This window comes from Lonchura striata, chromosome Z, assembly GCF_046129695.1.
Source record: "Lonchura striata isolate bLonStr1 chromosome Z, bLonStr1.mat, whole genome shotgun sequence".
In the NCBI taxonomy this organism is placed as follows: Eukaryota; Metazoa; Chordata; class Aves; order Passeriformes; family Estrildidae; genus Lonchura; species Lonchura striata.
Window position 1 is genome coordinate 20,446,097 of NC_134642.1, and position 19,744 is coordinate 20,465,840.

Genomic DNA, 19,744 nt, shown 5'->3' on the forward strand with positions numbered 1-19,744 from the left:
TGTGCCAACCAATATGAGTGGCTGCTGGTGATACAAAGCTCAGGTGAAGCAGAAACCCTCATTTGTCTTTTGTCCCACTTGCCTGTTGACTGTCAACTGGTACTGCTTTACTCCAGATAAATTTTCTTCCTACTTGCCTGGCACATTTGGCACATTTACTATTATATTATAACTTCAATCACCTTTCATATTTTTACAATGCACACTTTCTAGCATTCTGCATCACAACATAGAAACCTAAGGTTCCCCTTCCTTAAAGTCATATTTTATACTTGAAATATCAATAAAAATTTCAAAACAGTAGATATATTCTTAAATGTCTACTGCACTAGTCTCACTGTTCAAGCATGTTACATCTATTGGGTTTTATCGTATCAGTCCTCCAACAGTCCAGTCAGTCCAGTTATTAAAAGGTCAATATTGTTCTCCATCATACAATTCCATCTCATCTGAGAGCTTTAAGAAAATGCAATAACACAAGTCTAATTTGTTGAACAACTTATGTGGCTGGGAAGGCCCACAAGTTCAAGAAAAAATACCACAAGGCAGCATTATAAAGAAAAGTTCTCAATAGCATTTCTAAGCTTGCTCTGACAAAAAACTGGAAAGAAGAAAATTTGGGTGTTTGGAACTCAGTGATTTTTAATCAATGGGATTCCACTGATTATGTTCTTTACCCATATGTGAGAGGAATAATTTGGGTTATGTTTCAAAGAAATTGTAATGCCTAAAATGTGCACATATGCACTTTTTTTAATCACATACATTTGTGTTGGCAAGCTTGTAAGGCACAGGTAGACAAGCCTTGTTTCACAGCTCATTACACATAACAAAAGCCAGACACATAATCAAATTCTACCCTTTTGAGAATATAAGACTTCCCCTTACATTATATGAATGGATTTAAAACTAGTAAAATCTAGTAAAGTCTTACCTGCATAAGGCCATATAATTAATTCACTTCCACCTTCACAGTATTGTATGCACAGTATTCACAGTATTGAATACCATATTCAATACAATACTGTATTCACAGTATTGACCATTTCAATGTGTAAAGGTGTATAACTGAACTTGGTCAATTATGTGCTTTATTTCTTATTCTCCTCCACCTTAAAACCTTCTTACAGAGCCTGTTGCTATGCTTCTTCCCACAGAAAATGGTCATTGGTGAAATCATTAATCCTAGGAGTATGTAACATTACAGCAATTAACCATTCTTAACTGGTTCTACTAAAAATATTTTTACATTTCTACAGCAATATGAAGCAGCCTAAGAGAATATGAGATACCTTTCATGTGCACCTAAAGGCCACAGTATACTGGTCTGATATCACAAATATTAGTAAGTCATGGATTCAAGTTCACTTTCTAAATTGCAGTGGTCATTGCAGAAAATAGCACTGAGTTATCTTTTCTGCTGAAAGTTATCATCTTCAGAGCAATCTTGGTCAAAGCAGTCCCTGGAGAACTAATCACCTACTCTGGCAAAACCAGCAAAGTTAGCCTAAACAAAGAACAGAATAGTATGAGTAAAAGCTACCAATTGTATCCAATGTCAATCAGTGATAGCTGACTAAACTACTTTGGTGCAGCTTTTGGAGTGGTAACTTCAAAGTGAGCCAGGTTCAGCATCTGAGCTTTGCAATTACTTCAATCAGTATGATTACACCTAGAGAAAAATGCATTAAATGTCTGCAATTTCAATTAGCACCATTCTAACTGCATTATTCTGTCTTGGAGGCCATTTACTGAAGTAGGAGCTTCTGATGTTCCACATTTCAGGGTGGCAGAAGCAGAAAGTCATTGGTATTACTGATAGTCTTGTAAGACCCAACTGTGTGTGAATTCCCACAGTGAGTAGAGTGGTAGTCATTTTCTAAGACAAAAGAAGGAAAATTGTTTAATAATGCTAAACGCAAAATTCGAAATGTACAGAAATCTAGAACACCTTCAACTTTACAATGAATGAGCCATGTTGGCAAAAAAGGAGAGAAACAGAATTTTACTGTCACAGAAACTGACTGTAGCTGAGAGACCATTGCCTTGCATTTATTCCATGTCACCACACAGTGTTTCAGACTGCTAACACAGAGACAATCCCAGTTGGTGAAACCTCTCTGCATAAAAAGCCTATGTTTTTCATGCATCTAGAGTACTTCTTTACACACAAATGTGTAGGGGGCAAGTTGCACTAGAAAAATCAAGCACAAAAATCTACATCAAGCCACAGTAAACAAAATTATGGCAATTTTTCAATAGTATGGATGTTATAAATGGTGTTTGCATTATGAGACTGTTTTTCTCTAGTGAAAGACTCTCTGTACGCATAATCACCAAACAAATGGAACTACACATCAAAAATAAAATATTTCAGAATATGATGTGTTGCCCTTATGAATAGTATGGCATGCCTAATCTGAATTCAGAATACTTCTGTACCATTCAAACTTGTACTATGATTTAAGTTTGTTCTCCTAGTACTAGTGGACAGAGGATTGCTTTAAGTGCTCACTGCACTGTTTGCAATGTTCAAAGAGCAGAGCAGTCATGATGGGCACTTCAAATTCCGCCTGAACATCTGTCCAGTATCACCATGCTTTTCTCTACTCAAGTTTGAAGGATTTTTTAAAAAACAGTAGAGCAATGCCCTTAGGGAATTCTGTTTTTCTCCCTATTAGAGAACTTGTGCATTCTCATGCTGAAATAGAAGTACTTACGGGCCAATTAATTTTTTTTACTTTTTACATTGTATGTTTTCCCTGACCAAGTCCTGCTCAAACTGGCAAATACACTGGCTATTTTCTCCATTAGAAATTTCATCCTTTCTCCATACTTTTATGAGCTAGGACGTCACTGCAGACATATAGGAATTGACTTTCTTTTCCCATTGTCTTTCAAAGCAAAAGATGGAAGTTGTTCATGTTTTTCTAATACACATAACGTAGTAACAACTCCACTATTCTGAAAACACTGAATATTTATTTGCACAACGGTTAAAATGCCACGGAAAGGACATCTTCCATACTATATATATTGCAGGAAAAGGAAAAAACAACCTTTCAACTCACACTAGGTTAACTAGAACTTTAAAACCTTCTCCTCAAAACTTCAGTACAACAGCACAGCTACAACACAGTATGGGACACAGTCACATCAAGAGCAACTGAAAGCAATATCTCATTTTCATCACACCCTTTTTAAACAAACAAGCTTGTATTTAATGGAGAAAATGCTTAGTGCCTGAAGATAAAATTTCATCTGATGTCTGAAACTCCAAGAAAAAATTAAACTAAAAAAAAAGTTAAACTGTTAACAAATAAAGTTTTCTGTGTGTACAAAAACTTCACATTTCACATCTTCTCTTCTGAAACAGACACAGTTACACCTTAAAAACTATAAAAAACATTTATAGTGACATTTACAGTACTTAAGGCAGAAGTTCAGAATTCCAAGACAAATTTTTAAGTAGAAATATGATGACCACTCTCTTCCATGTGCCCCCCGAAATCCAGGCCTATAGCATGAAAAAGTAGAGAGTAACTGCTATATATTCTTGCTAACCAAAGAAGTATAGGTCATTCCAGGGGGAGCAGTAAACCACAAGTGCAAATCTTAAAAGGAAATATTTTTCATAACTTAGAAATTGCACTACTTTGCAGTAATACAATCACCATAATTCCATTAAAAAGTATCTTTATAACACTGTGATTGTATAATTACAGAATGAAACATCACTGCTTTGTTTTATCAGCTTGCTTATGCTGTTTTTCCTTGACTGGCATTCTCCATATAGTACAAACATTTCCAGCTCGGACATCATTTGCATAAGATAAAAATAAAAATTCATAAATACCACTTAGTATGACAAAATTTGTGTTTTAGTCACACAGACACTGAAAACAATCAAGCAATGCTTACATGCAGTAGCTCAAAATATTTTAACAAAAAAAAACACAAGTCATGTCTATATTGTACCAATACTTAAAGCAAATGTCCTCAACATTGCCAGGTCTCAACTTATTCAACAAAAAGAAAATTTCAGTATTTCTGCACTTCAACCACTGGGCAGCAGCCCTGGACACCCCAAGAAGGAGCAAGTACAACACCAGGAAAAGGCCCTGAGCTCCCAGGAACAGGACCTGGCACCAGCATCACTCTGCTGGCTGCACCTTTATGACTCCATCTCAGAGTAGATGAAGTAGATCCCAAATTAACATTTCTTGTTATCACTTCATTTAAAAGCACAAACAGTATTGTTGCCAGAATGGGTTCAAAACATGAACTAAAAATCTCTAGTTGTGCAAAATAGAGAGTTAACACTGTTAAGTGTTCACCAGCAACAGGAAAATACAAGTTTCTCACTGTTCCTTAAATCCTCTCTTGCACTGACACCCAGCTGCTACTCACCACTACACTGTGAAGGAAAAACTATGGTCAAACTCACAAGTAAAAATGAAAAAACAAAAGCAAAAACACAACAGAAAAACAAACAAACAAAAATTAAAACAAACAAAAAACCAACCAAAGAAAACAAATTATCAAATAAAAAACCTCCAAAACTAAGAAATGCAGCTCTGCCATCTATAACCAACCACCAGATATTTTGTTCTAGTAGAGGTCTGAGTGGAATGGAGGCAGGAGAAGGTGTGGAGGAGGTAAAAAACTGAGAGACAAAAAGAAATGGAAGAGAAGCAGAACAGGAATAATTTTCTTTAAAATATTTCATAAAGAAAATAAAATATTATTCAAGTATTTTAAACACCACAATCTTCATTTTTCTTCTGTCTCTGTCTTATTTTTGAACAAGACTGCAGAAAACAAGCATTAAATGAAAAACAAGGACAGAAAGAGACAAGTAAAAAATTGGTTCCTTCAGGGCTCCTCAGCTCAAGAGACTTCTGAAGTCAAAACAGTAATTCAAAAATAGAAAAACATCCCTTTGTTGTGCCTAGACTTCAGTTAACTTCACAATGACAGCTTTGCAGTACAAACAAATCCTGCTCACTTATTTAAGAAAAAAAAAATACCCCACAATTTTAAAGCCTACTAATAAGAACCAAGGCATCTGATTTGCTGACTTTAGCACCATGCCTCAGTTTAAAGCAGCATACCACTCAGTCCATATACTGTACAAATAGAGGGCAGGACTTTCACTATCATCTCTATGCCTTCCAGAAACAGTGCCTCAAGCCAGGAATACATCTTCACCTTGAAATTTATTAATGACCCTAGAGGCACACAATGAAGCCTCAATGGTCCACCTACTTCTGCCGGGATCCTTGCAGAGAATCTGTTTGACTTGTAAAGTAAACTGACATTCTGACTTCTCTGCTCCCGTGCCCTCTTTCAAACTACACTGTCCTAAAAGATGACTTCCCCAAGAATTTTGCAATAGTCTTGTAGCTCTTTAAAAACTCATTAAAAACAGAGGGGCAGTTAAACAGACTGTCACACTTCACGTCAAAAATAATCAAATGCCCATTAAACTGTCACTGCAGGTCATTATTAAACATAAAAAAATTAGCCGTCTTAGTTTCCAATGGGTAGAAGCTGCAACATCTTGTTATTGCACAACTCAGCATCATTTGACATCCTGTCTCAAACATGGCTCTGACTGCTACTATTGGGACACAGCTTCTGTCCTTAGTCTATCACAGCTTGCCAAAAAACCTGGTCTCTACTCACTCAGTTTTCATCAACCTGTTGCTTAAGAGCTTCAAGAGCACAGTACCCTGATAGATGCAAAAAGGGTGTCCTTGAAGGGTGTCCTTCAAGTGCACCTATGAAAACACAAGTTTTTTTAACATAACTGCCTATTTTAGGCTTTTATTCTTTGTCCTGTTTAAGTATGCTTTGTCAATATTTAAATAGCACAAAATAAAAACAAATAATTCCATGTCATGTTGTAGGGAAGAAATTCTACAGAAAAAAATATAGGATAAAGAACTGATCTAAGAGTGCTGTAAACATATATTTACACATATAAGCACACATGAAAAAAAGGAATTCATAGCCAAATAGCTCCCCTGTCAACTAGACAGGGTACATACCATGCAACATGCACAGATCAATAACGTTACTTCACAGACAAACCTGCAGAGTCAGGACAGAAAGTGAAGTTATTATTCTTTGTTTTTTAAAAAAATACACGCCTTAAATTATCCATCCTAGTATCTCCTGCTTTATTTTCTAATTTAGGCAATTTAAAAATATAGCCATCCTTTAACTAAACACCTAATGTCCAGAAGTCAAAATTTATTTTGCCATTTAAAAAAATTATTAATGTTTCAGGTATACTTTTATTTCTCACTATGTGTTCCCAGGCTCTTCACCACATAATTCACACAAATTCTGGATGTCACTGTTAAATTCTCATTTCCAAATAGCAGTGCAAACAAACCCTCAGGACAGTTGTTTTTTTTTCAGAGATTTTTTTTTAATTACTCCAATGTCATAAGTTTCTAAATACTAAAAAGACAAAATCCGAAAAACATTGTGATGAATACAGCATAAACACCATTCTAGTTTATTTCTTGTCTGTGCAAAATAACATCAAGATTATCCACAAGAAGCAATAAAGGTCCATACTGCGTTCTGCTGCACAGCTGAAGTACTGTGAGGATTGTGAAGAATCCTTCTCATCACAGTCTGGTCAGAGACCAGATGAGGCTCCACACTGGCAATAAGGTCCATGTGCAGAGTCTGTTCCCTCCCACTTCAGCAATTCTGCATACCAGACAGAGCTAGCTATCTTGGAGGAGTCAACAGGAATGACAATTTGTAAAGCCAGATACATAGTTTAGTCCTAATTCAGTTACTGAACTATTTTCTGTATTTTTCAAATTGTTATTCTGCTGACAAGAAAATTATAGCAACAAATAAAGTCAATATAATCAAGTTCCTGACCCTTTTCTCAAGCTCATTGAAAATACACAGAAAATTAATACTTAATACCCTGAGCAAGCAAAATGGAGGCAAGAGCTCTGGCTTCACTTTAATCTTTTATTCCTATACAAAGTATAAAATAGATTTTCATTTCCTTCCAAAGTCAATCATTTTACAGCTTCCCTCTACATCCTCATTTTAGCAGGGTTAAGACACAAAAGAGCAATAAAAGGCTCCTAGGAAAAAAGTCCTAGATCTCGTAGAAAACATGCTCCTTTTGAAGGGCAAAGAAAGAAAGCTTTATATTAACCCTCCACCCATATCACCATTTCCCTGCCCTGCACATTTTAAGTAATGAGCATATACATAAAAATCACAAACACAAAATACAGCCACAACGAAGTCCCCAAAAGTCAATGTGATATGTCCCCAAACCTCTGGATAAGATGTTTAGTTTAAACTATTTCACTGTTTAAACTAAACACAAGCAGAAACATATACATCTTTGCATTACCTTAGCAAGTTTCCCCTTGCACTTTCAAGACTGCTCTTCCTACCTGATCTCTTAGTTGTTGAACAGAAGTCTGAAGGCTCAGAATTTGATTAAAGAGAGGACTCTGCAGCACTGACTTTAATAGGCTCAGTTTCTCCTCATTTGCGATGTCACCTCGATCCCGAAGTTTTGCCTGTAAGCGCTCCATGGCCTGGAGGGCCCGATGGATATCTGTAGCAATAATCATTGCTAGTCAGTAGTAGTCTAGAAACAGCTACACAAGGTACAGGTTTAAATATAACCCTCTCTACTGTTCAAACTACAGAGAACTTGAATGGCTCTGTTTTGAGCAAAAATCCCAGCCTGTCTAATGAAGCAGGAAGTCAGAGGTAAAGCATAAATCAGAAGCCAATGAAAATTGTATTTTTGTCCATCAAGAAGTGGGTTACAAAAATGAAAGAGCTTTCATTGAAATTCAGTTACAGGAACTGTGGCTACAGTCCACTGTAAATAAAGAGGGGCATAAATAGTCATAATAGAAAACATATTTCCTTTCCATGCAAATTTTTAATTCAAGAAAAAACAACAAAATTAAGAAAACAAACTCAAATTTAAATACACTAAACATATGATTGTGCAACTTTTGTTTTCAAATTAATAATCCCAAACACAACAGAACTTCTAAGCACAGTAGATTATTTTCTTTCAAAATCTCTCTCAGCAGTATACACCCATATCCCGAATCACACACACTTGATTTGGCCACAAAAATACTGTGATATGAATGAAAAAAATTACCAATTGTTTCCAACATGCTTTCTGCTTCTCAGCTTCTATTTCAACACTGAAAAGAGCCTGTAAATATTTCCCTGAAAAGTAACAGAAAGGAAAAAAGGTCACATTTATAGAAACACTAAGCTCTGAAGGGGAAGAAAAAAGCTTGACTTTTGAAAACAATAAACAGCAAAATAATAATCCACAAAAAAACTATCACCATAGATAATTAAAATAACCTCAAAATCAAATTCTGACTCACTTTGGTGCTCAAAATCTTCCTGAAAATTGCTTTAGAAATACACTTGGTAATTTATTTGCATTTCCATATCAAAGTGGCTGTCTGCATACTGTTGCACAACATGCCCTGCACTGCTTTAATCAGACACTATGAATCATAGCTGACACTGACATTTTAGTTTCATTGCTTTTCTTTTCAGTGATTCACAAAAGACATTCCCTGCGGGATCAGTTTTCAAGCTCCATGTTGACAATTTCAGGTGCATGAGCCACAGCAAATTTTATACAGTCACCTTTGAAAGAAAACTCATATAAACCACAAGGCTACAGGCTTTCAGGACTCTCACACTAGAGCCTCTACTATTAATACCTATTGGAATTGCAACTCAGATGTGGATGATAGCTGAGTTTTTATCCATGTGGGTTTCCAGGAAGGAAATTCTATACTGAGAGGAAGAAATTCTGAAATTGCTTTGTTTATTCTTTTTTGTTGTGTTTTGCAGTTGTCTGGAGCTTTTTAAAAATGTATGTCTGCAATTGCTCAGAAATTTGCAGTGACAGAACATGTCCGATGGAGATGGATAGCTGAAAAGTGAGGAGCTCAAATATCACTGCAAGTATATGAACTGTTGACCTTATCTTTCATAATTTGTTTTCTTTATAGTAGGAAAACACATTAGTACAGCATCCCCACTTGAATCTGGAGAACCTAAAAACATGAGAGTTGTGATCTCTAAGCTCTCAAGAAAAGTTATTTTTTCTTGAGATGTTGGATAAAAAGAGGAAAAGGAATGATGTTGACAGATCTCTAGATAAAACAGCCTAACAGAATCATTAGTTATAGAACCTGATAATTTAGTCAAGCCTATACTATTTGCAGTTTGTGCAGAAAAACAAATGGGTTTAAAATGGTTTCAAGTTCCATCAATAAGACTTCCTTAGTTTCAATATCCCTGAAGCTTCCTATCAGTTTCATTCACAGAATCACAAAATGGTTTATGTTGGAAGAGAGCTTAAAGATCATCTAGTCCCAGTCTTGCCATGGGCAGAGAACTTTCCACTAGACCTGGTTACTCAGAGCCCAGTCCAGCCCTCTAAAAGAATGGGGAGTCCATAACCTCTCTGAAGATTGCATTTGAATTTGACAATACATTGATACTGAATCACTGATCATCTTTTTTAGGACAATGTACAATATTCAAACCCCTGAAACCCAGCTGTGTCAAAATAATGTTACTCCATGATCCAAATTACACCTTTAAATAAAAATAAGCCTCTGTAAATTTTTTTTCTTACTTGGCAAGGAAAATCCCAGCATATAATTACCAGGTCTGAAAAACAACTCAAATATCTTGTATTTTTACTTGTCACTCTAAAAAACAGGACAAAATGAAGTAATTTTACATGGGAAGGGCTGGATAAGATTATTTAAATGTTATGAAGGAAGCTGACTTTCCCAAACCCTTATCACCCATAGCTTTTCTTTCTAGGTTAACAATTTGTAGCACAGTATTCTACAAGCAGACACAAATTCTAAACATATCTATAGGTTGAGATTATGCCACATAATTTGTAATGAAAGGAAGTCCTTAGATCTACTAAGACAGTCATTACTGTCTTAGTATTTATTTACCTCATGCTTTAGAGAGAGGAGTGAACACTGCTCTAGCGTCCTGCTAGTATCTGCAAATCCATTTTGAACTCTCAGTTTATTCTCTTTATTTGGGTTTATATTAGTAGGGAATCCCTCCCCAGCTGGCCAGCTTAATGCTTTTGTCGACATCAGCAGTAAGCATGAGAAAGACCAAAACTGTCATCAGAATGTTCTCCCTCAGACACCTCCTCTGAGGCAGACACAATTGAGGTACAACAGCGTCTATGTGTTGCAGGCCAAGATGACCCCTGTTCACTCTGCCTGTGCTCAGAAATTGCAAATAGACACGACTGCTCCTGCTGTGCCACGTCTATGATAACAAGTGGGATCTGTCAGCACCAGCTCAGTGGTACATTAACGTAGTGGAAGTACTGGAGAAGCAAGCATACGTCTCTCCAAAATATACTGAAGGGACACATCCATAAACACCACCACCCACTACAGGACACATTGGCCTTTAAACCAGCTTGCTTCTAGGTATTTTAGTGACAATATGCTAGTGAGAAGTAGAGTGGAATGCATGATCACTTGTTGAAAGGCCTAATTCTGCTATAGTGACTATTTTTATAATGGCATTGTAGATTTCTAGATGCAGAGTGGGAAGTTTAGTTTTGATTTCCTCATTTTACAATCTCCTGGTAGTCTGTATCACAGGAATCTGAAGCCAAAACCAGCCCTTCTATACACGATACAACAATCTTCACACCTCAAAGAGCTTACTAGCTTAGCTCAAAGTAGATTTAACTATTTTTGTATTTCAGCGCTGAAGTTCATTAATCTCTTCACAGTAACAAGAACACAGGCTTTCCGAGCCAAGACAAAGAAAGACTTTAAGCAAGTAGCAAACTAAATCTAAGTTCAAGTTCTAAAGACACAGGTAATTGAAAGCCGTGATATAAACAAAAAACAAACAGCCAAACAAACCAAAAAGGGAAAAAAAAAGGAAAAAAACAAGCCTCATAATATTCTTGTTTGCCTTCTATTTTAGAACATTATAATAGAAAACACAAGGAATTTTAGACATGTATAAGGTGACAAACACACCATATTCATTCTAAGAACAAAACAAAGTTAAAGATGATCCTTTGCAAGCTTGCACTTCTGAAATTTGATTATTCCTATGCTAACAAACAAAAATGGGGTTTTTTGCCACTCTTCATGCTATCCTTCTCTGATAACATTAGTTGCCAGAAAACAGCTGGCACGTTGCAACTCTGGTTTCTATCTGTCCACTTCCGAAACACTAATATGCACAGGTGGCAGAATTTTCTTTAACATTCAAAATTTATTTGATCACCATCTTTCCACTACAATTGCAGAAGGCATTTAGCTAAACAAACAAAAAATGAGTGACAATAATAAGGTGACCCATTTCCATTGATCGTTCTTTCACACCTGATCACTTTGTTTCTACAAAGAAATACAAAGAAACCTATTGTGTTTCACTGATGGATACTCCATCTACTGTTTCACAAAGCCATTTTAGATAATACCTTGAAAACTAATGCTCGTAGCATAGATTAGGAAATGCTCATAGCATAGATTAGGAAACATGCAATGCCAAAGATAGAAAACATAGTAATAGGCTTTGCCCCATAGCTCCTGCATTACTTGAAGTGCTCTGAACATACAGAGGAAATGCCTATCTGAAGAGTGATCTCTAAGCCCAAACTTTGGCTTGGAGTTGCATGAGATTAAATCTATTTCAACTAAGCAGCAAGGTAACCACAACAAGCATGTTATAGCTGCTAAAAAGAGTATTTTGGAACTTCTAATCTAACACTTAGGCCTGTGTTTGTCTGGGCTAGAGATATCCTTTAGTACTTGATTTTTATCCTATGTCATCTCTCTCCCCGGTTTTCTGGTTATCACTCAAATTGGCATATTGTGTATTCTCTGTATGGAGAAGGAACAGAAACTAAACCACACAGAAAACGGAAGATGCTCATTACTGCTAAATTTTCTGCCTTGCCTGTAGATCCTAAGAGCTCTTCCATTTTCCCACTTACCTCCTGAAAACTGGCTACTAACCCCAGGAGGAGAACTAAGGTGGATTCCCAGACTCCAAATAGTCTTGAGAAAATCAAGGCAGTTGAAATGTTCACAGTAAATTGAAAGATCTCATGCTTTTCTATGTATTTTTTGTAGCTACTTTTCCACTGTCACAAATGCAATTTTGCTGTTGCATACAGCATTTTTCACACAAAGGGTGCAAAAACAAATGAAAGAGCAATGACCAATAGAGAAAAAGAGACCAAACAAAAAGAAAAATTAATGTGCACTGTTCCACAAGGAACAAAGCAGATTTCCATTGACTACCTGGAATGTAACAAGCAAACAAGAGATACCTGACATCTACATTTGATAGCGATGCTAATGGAAATTGTTCTGAGACATTCAAAGTAGAAATAAAAAGGCAGTATTGCACAGCTTATATTACAATTCTAAGGACTTTGAAAAGATGTTACTAGCCTCTTGAAATTTAGCAAAATGCTGAAAGCATCAAAAATACATAGAGAGGTAGTGGCTCTGTATGTTGAAGAAAAGTTCTGTGATAGAGCTGAACAGTACCATGTACTTTGAATCAATTATGAAAACAGAATTTTGCATATTCAACTACTTGTAACCTTCTGTATACATCACTTTAATGTATTAAGGAAACTCAAAATGTTTTTCTATTAACTGGCAATCTGTTCACTGTGTATAATTAATAATTTTCTGTAACACTGTAAGAAGCCCTACATCAGCATAAGATATAATATCCACGGTAACTGACATGCTAATAATTGCAAATGGGAAATGGGACTAAACTATCCATAATGATTGCACCTACTGATAAATGTGTGTAATACAGTGTATTCAAAATTGATTTGCAAAGAGTATTCCAAAAACAACAACATAGTAGGGAGTTTCTGGTGGGGTTTGTTTGAATCTTTTTGGTTAATGAAACAGATAATCTTCTACAAAAAAGAAAAAAAAATCAGTAAATATCTTAAATTAAGATCAATTGGAATCTTTCCACATTAGCTTCAGAAACTGAAAAGCATCTTTTTAGCATATGAAGAATATAGGGGACACTACATATACCGAACTGATGAAATACAGGAATGATTAATACTGGCTCTTTATGTTTTCAAGCATAGGCAATTGATAACCATATTCATTAAATTCAATTAAACCTGGTGAAGCACAGATTTTACAGCAGCTGCACCTCAATGTATATTGGATTCTTCACAGAGGTGACAACAGCATACAAAGCCTCTCCAAACAGCTGCCATTTAGCATCAACAAAGAGTCATCATTTTCTCTACAAACTAAAACACAAATTTCTCTTTGTGTATTGACAATAACAAGTTATTTATACAGAAAATCATAACACTGTGTAAGAAGACCACTGTGCAAGGGGTTTCAGATGTAAGAACAGGGTCTGAGTAGCCTACAAAAGAAATATGCTATTATTGCCAAGGCCAAAAATAGCACATTTTTGTATTGACTTGTCAGGAACACCAGCAGTGAAACATGACTGTCCTTATCAATGATAATATAGTATCCTGTCAGCATGGTATTATATTAGCCAAAACTGCTTCACCAGGATGCTCAAATAATGCCTATTAAAAAATGTACCAGATGCACTTCACCAATTTTTTTGTGTGTGTGTGTGAAACATGGAGCAGAGATTAAAAAGTTATTCAAAATGCTTCTCAATATACTGAATAAGTGCTACTTGTTAAAACAAAACCATCTACAGCTATCTGCATGACTGAGAAGATATAAGGCGTTCCTGCCTGAAGAATTCAAAGACCAGGACCCCACCAGGGTCAGGTGGAATAAAAAGATCCATTAGTACCGATGTAGTGCAGTTCTCTTTCCCTGGTGCTGATAGTGATCTAACTTTTCTAGCGCATTTCTTCGTAAAGAGGAGAGAATGTATCCAGTTCCTAGTGAAAAGCTTCTACAAAGCACTAAGGAAACCAACAGTAACACTATATCTAATCATTAAATGTTACATGTATGTTACTGTTAACAAGATAGGAGACATAAAAATATGCAAACAAAAATTGATAACCATTTCAAAAAATTGTGCTCTGTCTAAAAATGCTGCTTGTTAAGGTGGGTATGTCTCATACATACAAAATACATAAATATATTCCAATTGCATTCTTTTCTTTTAGTGTTACAATTACTTTCAATTTCCACAGAAGCATCAAGTAACACTGAAAAACTATTTTACCACTTTCTCCTTTTCCAGTTTAGACTCTTCCCTACCAAGGAGTTGCTGTTTCCTTGGGAAACACAGAAGTGATAGGCAAAGCACAGGGCACCACACAATACAATTTCAAAAACTACAGAATTCAGATCCTTCCTCTTTATCTCAGTAAATCTCTGCTCTCCTACTGCGACAGACTCCTGACACCCTTTCTGGGACCAAAGCCAGTAAGGATGTTTCCTATCCAAGAGTTTATAGTTAAAAAAAAAAAAAAAAAAAATCTAGACATATTAGGACACAAATATATAGCTGGACAATGCAGTGTTTATAAAAGCAAAAGAAAAGGTAAAGGGGAAAAAATTTTTAAACTACAATGTTTCTCAGGCAAACGGCAAATCAAATCCGTTAAATGCTGTACACGGTTCAAAAGGTCGGCTTTGTGAGTTTTTGTTTTTCTTTCTTTCCTCCTAATACTCTTTCCAGTAATATAGGGAGGTGCTGGCAGCAAGGGGGGACACGGGAAACGAACCATCCCTCTCCTCTGAGCAGCCAGACTCATCAAAGGCCACAGCTGCAGGTGGCCCCTTGCCCTCTGCTTCCACCCAGCCCAAGCCGCTACGTTTGAACGCGCCCCGCGGAGCGGCCGGACCGCTACCGCGGGCTCGGACCTGCGGGCAGCCCGACACCACCGCGGCAACAGGTCCCGGTCCCCAGGACACCGCCAGGGCAGCGGGGCCTCGGTCCGGCCCCGGCTGCGAGCGAGAATCGGCGCCCACGGGAGCCGGCCGAGGGCCGCGGCCGCCGGCACGGTCGGTGGCAGCGGCGGCAGATGCGGAGACCTCCTCCCGTCATGAAACACCCGCGGGGGGTAAAACAGGAATGCGTGAGCGGGCAGCAGGGCTCCGCGCCTGTGTCAGGGGAGTCTCGGCTTTTGTTTACGTGAGGACAACGCCCCGCCAGGCCGCTCGAGCCCGCGAGCCGCCCGCCCGCCGCAGGCCAGAGCCCGGCCCGGCCCCGCTCGGCGGCGGGGAGAGGGGATGTGCCGGGACACAGCAACAGGCTCGGCCCGCGGCCCGGGGCTCCACGGCCTCGCCTCCTCCGGCCCCACCCCGGCAAAACCCTTCTGATCAAATGAACAATAATAAATAAAAGTTCGAGGGACAAACGCGTTTTAAAAGGTCGCTTAAACTCCAGCGAGGCGGAGGACCCTTCCCGGCCCGCATCCCCGCGGGACGACTCAGGAGGGCTCGCCCCGCTCGCCCCGCCCGGCCCGGCGCCCTGCTTACCCCAGCCGCTCGGCGAGCCCCACCGCCCGGCCCGGCTCTCCGCCCTCCCCGCCCCCGAGTAGCGGCGCCGAGCGAGCCGCGCCGCGGGGCAGCGCGCTGGGCACGCCCCGGCGGCCTGAAGCCCAACCCCGCACCGCCGGCCGCGGGGCTCGCCGGGGCGGGCGGGGGCCGCGGGACCGCGGGGCACGCTCGGGGCGCCCGGCCCCGTCCCTGCCCGCCTGCAGCGCGGCCCTTCCCGCGAAGTTTGCCTCCCCGCGGAGCGCACGCCTTGCCGGGATGACACCGAGGAGCCGGGCTGGTCCGGTTCAACTCTCCGGTTCGCCTGCGAAGTGAAGGCGGCGGCAGGCTGGTCCCTGTCTCTCTCCAGCGGTGCGGTGCCGCCTGCGGACGGGCCTGGAACGCCAGGACACCGGCCGTATCCCTTCTCGTGCAACAAGATGAGCCGGGCCTGGAACGCAGGAAATGTTTGCAAATGCTATAAAAAAAAAAAAAAAAAAAAAAAAAAAAAATCTTAGATAGCAAACAACACATGATGAAGTTTGACAAAATGATTTATAAGGTCGTGGAATTAATAAAGGAATTACTTTTCCATCGATGCAGCAGCTGGTTATTGTGTTAACTAAAAGTAAGGAAGATGTGTGTTTCACATACATACAAGAATAAAGCGTATAATGCAGAGATGTTTGTAAAGACCACAAAATATCCGAAAACATAAGTTCAGCTAATGGTGGAATTATTTTTGCTATTTGTTAACTTTGCTTCGACTAGCATATGTCATCAAGGTCACTGTTTCCCCTATTCCTTTACATAAGATAATTTTTTTGATGTCGATGTTCTCAGACAGCTCAACTGAGGTAAACCCCCTGCAGAGGGAGATGGACCACAGCTGCTCCACTCGGCGTCTTGGCTCTGGCTTTGCAGAGGCTCCATGAGCTTTTTATCTTCTTGCCTTCTGGCTTAGTTTGTTCTTTTTCCAAACAGATGTTAACCTTAAGAGTCATCATAACTTCTAGTAGTTTGTGGCAGGGGGGTGGTGGTGCTATTTGGTTGGTAGACTTTTTTGGGTATTTGGTGCTTTTTTTTTTTCTTTCCTCACACAAAAATTTTAAAGAAACCTAATGTTATGAAGCTAGAATGGAGTACTGCCCTATCTATTTTCAATAGTGTCAATAAATGCAATCCCAGTACAAACACTTTCTTTAGCAGAACACTTAATGTGTATACTTTATATTTGTACATAGCATGGTTCAGATTTTTTTTTTTTTATTTGGAAAATTAAATTCTGGAAAAGTTTGAATTACAAAACAATATTTCTCTTGCTTGCTCTTATTACAGCTGGTTGATTGAAAAACTCCAAATTAATTGCTGCCTTTTCCTCTGCTGAGTATTAAAATATTTTTTAACAATAGTTCAACTTTTTAACAATATTTCTTCCACCTTTTTAACTAAGAAATGTAGTTTTCAAGATTTTATTCACAGGTTCCATTGTTCAGTCTGACATGAGCTCATAAGCATATTACTTTTTTAATCAAACACAGAGGCTCTGCTGTAGCTAAGACATTGAATGATCTATAACTGTCCCACCAACTTTCTGTGTTACATCAGCTTTTATTGAATTCAGAATAAAATTTTAAAAAGAAGTTACAGTTTGTTTCCAAGTATCATTGTTCAATGAATAAGCCACAGTTGATTAGATAAGTACAAAAAGAAAATGTTATTGTTATTTTTTCCTGTTGCTCAGGCTTTAACTACAGGATATGACTGAAAGCAGATGCAGTGATTACATTAAGTTTATTTGGACAAAAAACTGGTCAATATTAGGTGCAACAGTCCTCACAATGTACAACAGCATCCCTTGTGTAATAATTCTTCCCATTTCAATTTGTTTTTGTATAGGATATACCTTTCAGAAAGTTTTTTAACATACAGACCGCTATTTTAAAGTAGAAATACATTTTAAATTATATTTATATTTTGTCAAATCCTTGTAGTGAGTATATATTAAGTAGTGAAGTTCAGAACATTGTGCTACCTGAGGCCTTGCCATATTAAAAAGATTTGCATAAGTATATTTATGCCAACATAGCTGTACACAGAAACTGAACCCTCTCATAAACACACAACTGTACATGCAATAAACATAAAACTGTAATGGGAATTAGCATCACAGTAATCTAATGCGCTTTTGCACACAGTAGCTGATGACACTGATGAAGAGCCATGCAGGCACAGTTCTAGCAAATAGCAAAGCAAATTGTTATGGTTCAGAATACACAACTGGACTCATGGATATATTTGGTACTACCTTTAGAAATTAATTTGAAAGACATCAGCCATTCATTTTGACTTATTTCTTCCTTTTATTATAAAATAGGACCTCTCCAGCCCCTTCCTAGAAAAAGGTCAAAACGTATCGATTATTTCCTTGGTGTGTTTCATGTGATACACAATGCTTTAAGTTATGTCACAGCTTTGTTAGTGTAAGGAGTGTGGCCATTGGTGGTATATAATCTTGAGGGATCCTTCAAATGTGAGAAAAGAGAATCTACTTTGTATTTCAAGGCTAAATGTTTTAACAAGCTACAAATAGCTTATGTGTCTACAAACGCTTATTCAAGTGATTGTAAATAAAAATTGTAAGCAATTTTTTAAATCATAAACTTTCCTCAGAAGATAATTATTAGTGCAAAATCCATAAAAAATATTGTCAGAAAGGACTCTTAAGGAGAAATGGAAGGGATCTAAATAAACCCTTATTTTATGTTCTCTAGTATTAACATCCTGATATATTTCATTTCTCAGGTCAATTTATAATATACTCATGGTCGAAGTATCAATATTGGATGAGATGTCTGCCTTGCTGATTTACTTAAATAAATAAAATATTAATATTAATGATTTACTGCTTAGATTTATTAGAAAACATGAAGGAAAAGTAAACTGAGAAAAAAAAAGCCTTTACAGAAATAACAGGGGCACCAGAAACAAGGCTATGTGTCCATTAAATCATTCATTAGACTGCTGTTGGGGATGCAGCCTTTTAAAATAGTAATGGGAACAGGATCTAACCAATGAAATGAGAGTCTGGTTCTGCTCTGAGTCACAAGTACTGACTTCACTTTGAGAAGATGCTGCCTATGAAACATATTTGATGATATTTATGACACAGATCCATTTATTCCCTAAAAAAAAAAAAAAGAAAAAAGAAAAAAAAAGTGTTCTTAACAATAATTGTCAATAATTGTTTGTTTCATCACTGTGGGTATCATATTTGGTATGGGCATTGTTATTGCATGGTCCACTGCAGAATGGATAATATATATATATTTTTTTAGGGACCTAGAAGCACCCTGTGAGGGAGTCAGGAATATTTATAAACTTTTTATTTATGTTTGAAGTATTCCATCCCTGAATTTAGAAAATAACATGGAAATGGACCAATAAACACTTTTCATAAGTATTACCTTGATTAAAAATTGGATAAACTTTTCTTTTATAGCCTTACTCTTCAATATTACAGCATAATTTTCTTAATGTATATTCATATGTATATATACATACATAGACACAATATTGTACTTTTCATTACAGCATTTGCTCACCTTTCAAGCTCAAAACCTACTAATTACCGTCTTCCATGTTAGAGAATGATAATTATTTATTATACATAAAATTTTATTCATGGCTATGTAAAGCAAGAGTAACTCATTGCATTACATGGAATTAAGCTGTAGAAAACCAATCTGAGATCAAAGGTAACTATGATCCTAACTGCAATAGCTGCTAATCTAAATATATTAAGTATGCATTTATCCAAGGATGGATCACCATCTTTTTTCATGGAGCTCTTACGAGTAGAATAAGTTATACTAGCAGAAGCATTCAGTATTAAATATAACACTCTTCTTCATTTCAACATAAAAGGTACACTGCAAAAGTCAGATGGTGTAACTACACAGTTACTTCTGTTACTGGAGGTAACACCATGTATATTGTTATACAGAGCAAAAATTGGGAACTTTCTCTTAACTTTTGTGTTTGAAATGTACAGGCTTTGGATTATTATGCTGGCAAGTAGTGAATATTAGTGTCACTTCCTGAAGCATGCATATTTGCAAGAATGGAGCATAGATTTGCATTTTAAAGATTCTTTGGGAAATTGTCTTCCCTGCAGACATACTTCATAACAGTTATTATTGATA

General features: G+C 37.6%; 1 protein-coding gene across 16 annotated transcripts in view; it reads right to left on the minus strand.

The window, feature by feature from the left end:
- MPDZ (multiple PDZ domain crumbs cell polarity complex component) overlaps positions 1-15,967 on the minus strand; it is a 93,931-nt gene extending 77,964 nt beyond the window's left edge. For 14 of the 16 annotated variants that reach the window (XM_021525571.2, XM_021525558.2, XM_021525562.2 and 11 more), the window contains exons 1-3: positions 15,543-15,644; positions 8,180-8,250; positions 7,446-7,612 (exon numbers count right to left, since the gene is read on the minus strand). In XM_021525571.2, coding sequence (XP_021381246.2) covers positions 7,446-7,612; positions 8,180-8,195 — 183 coding nt within the window. In that variant the 5' untranslated portion in view covers positions 8,196-8,250; positions 15,543-15,644. Of the gene's footprint in view, positions 1-7,445; positions 7,613-8,179; positions 8,251-15,542; positions 15,645-15,807 lie in introns of those variants that run through there. The other 2 variants (XM_021525556.3, XM_021525555.3) reach the window with 2 other exon arrangements.
- Between the last annotated feature and the right edge of the window lie 3,777 nt (positions 15,968-19,744).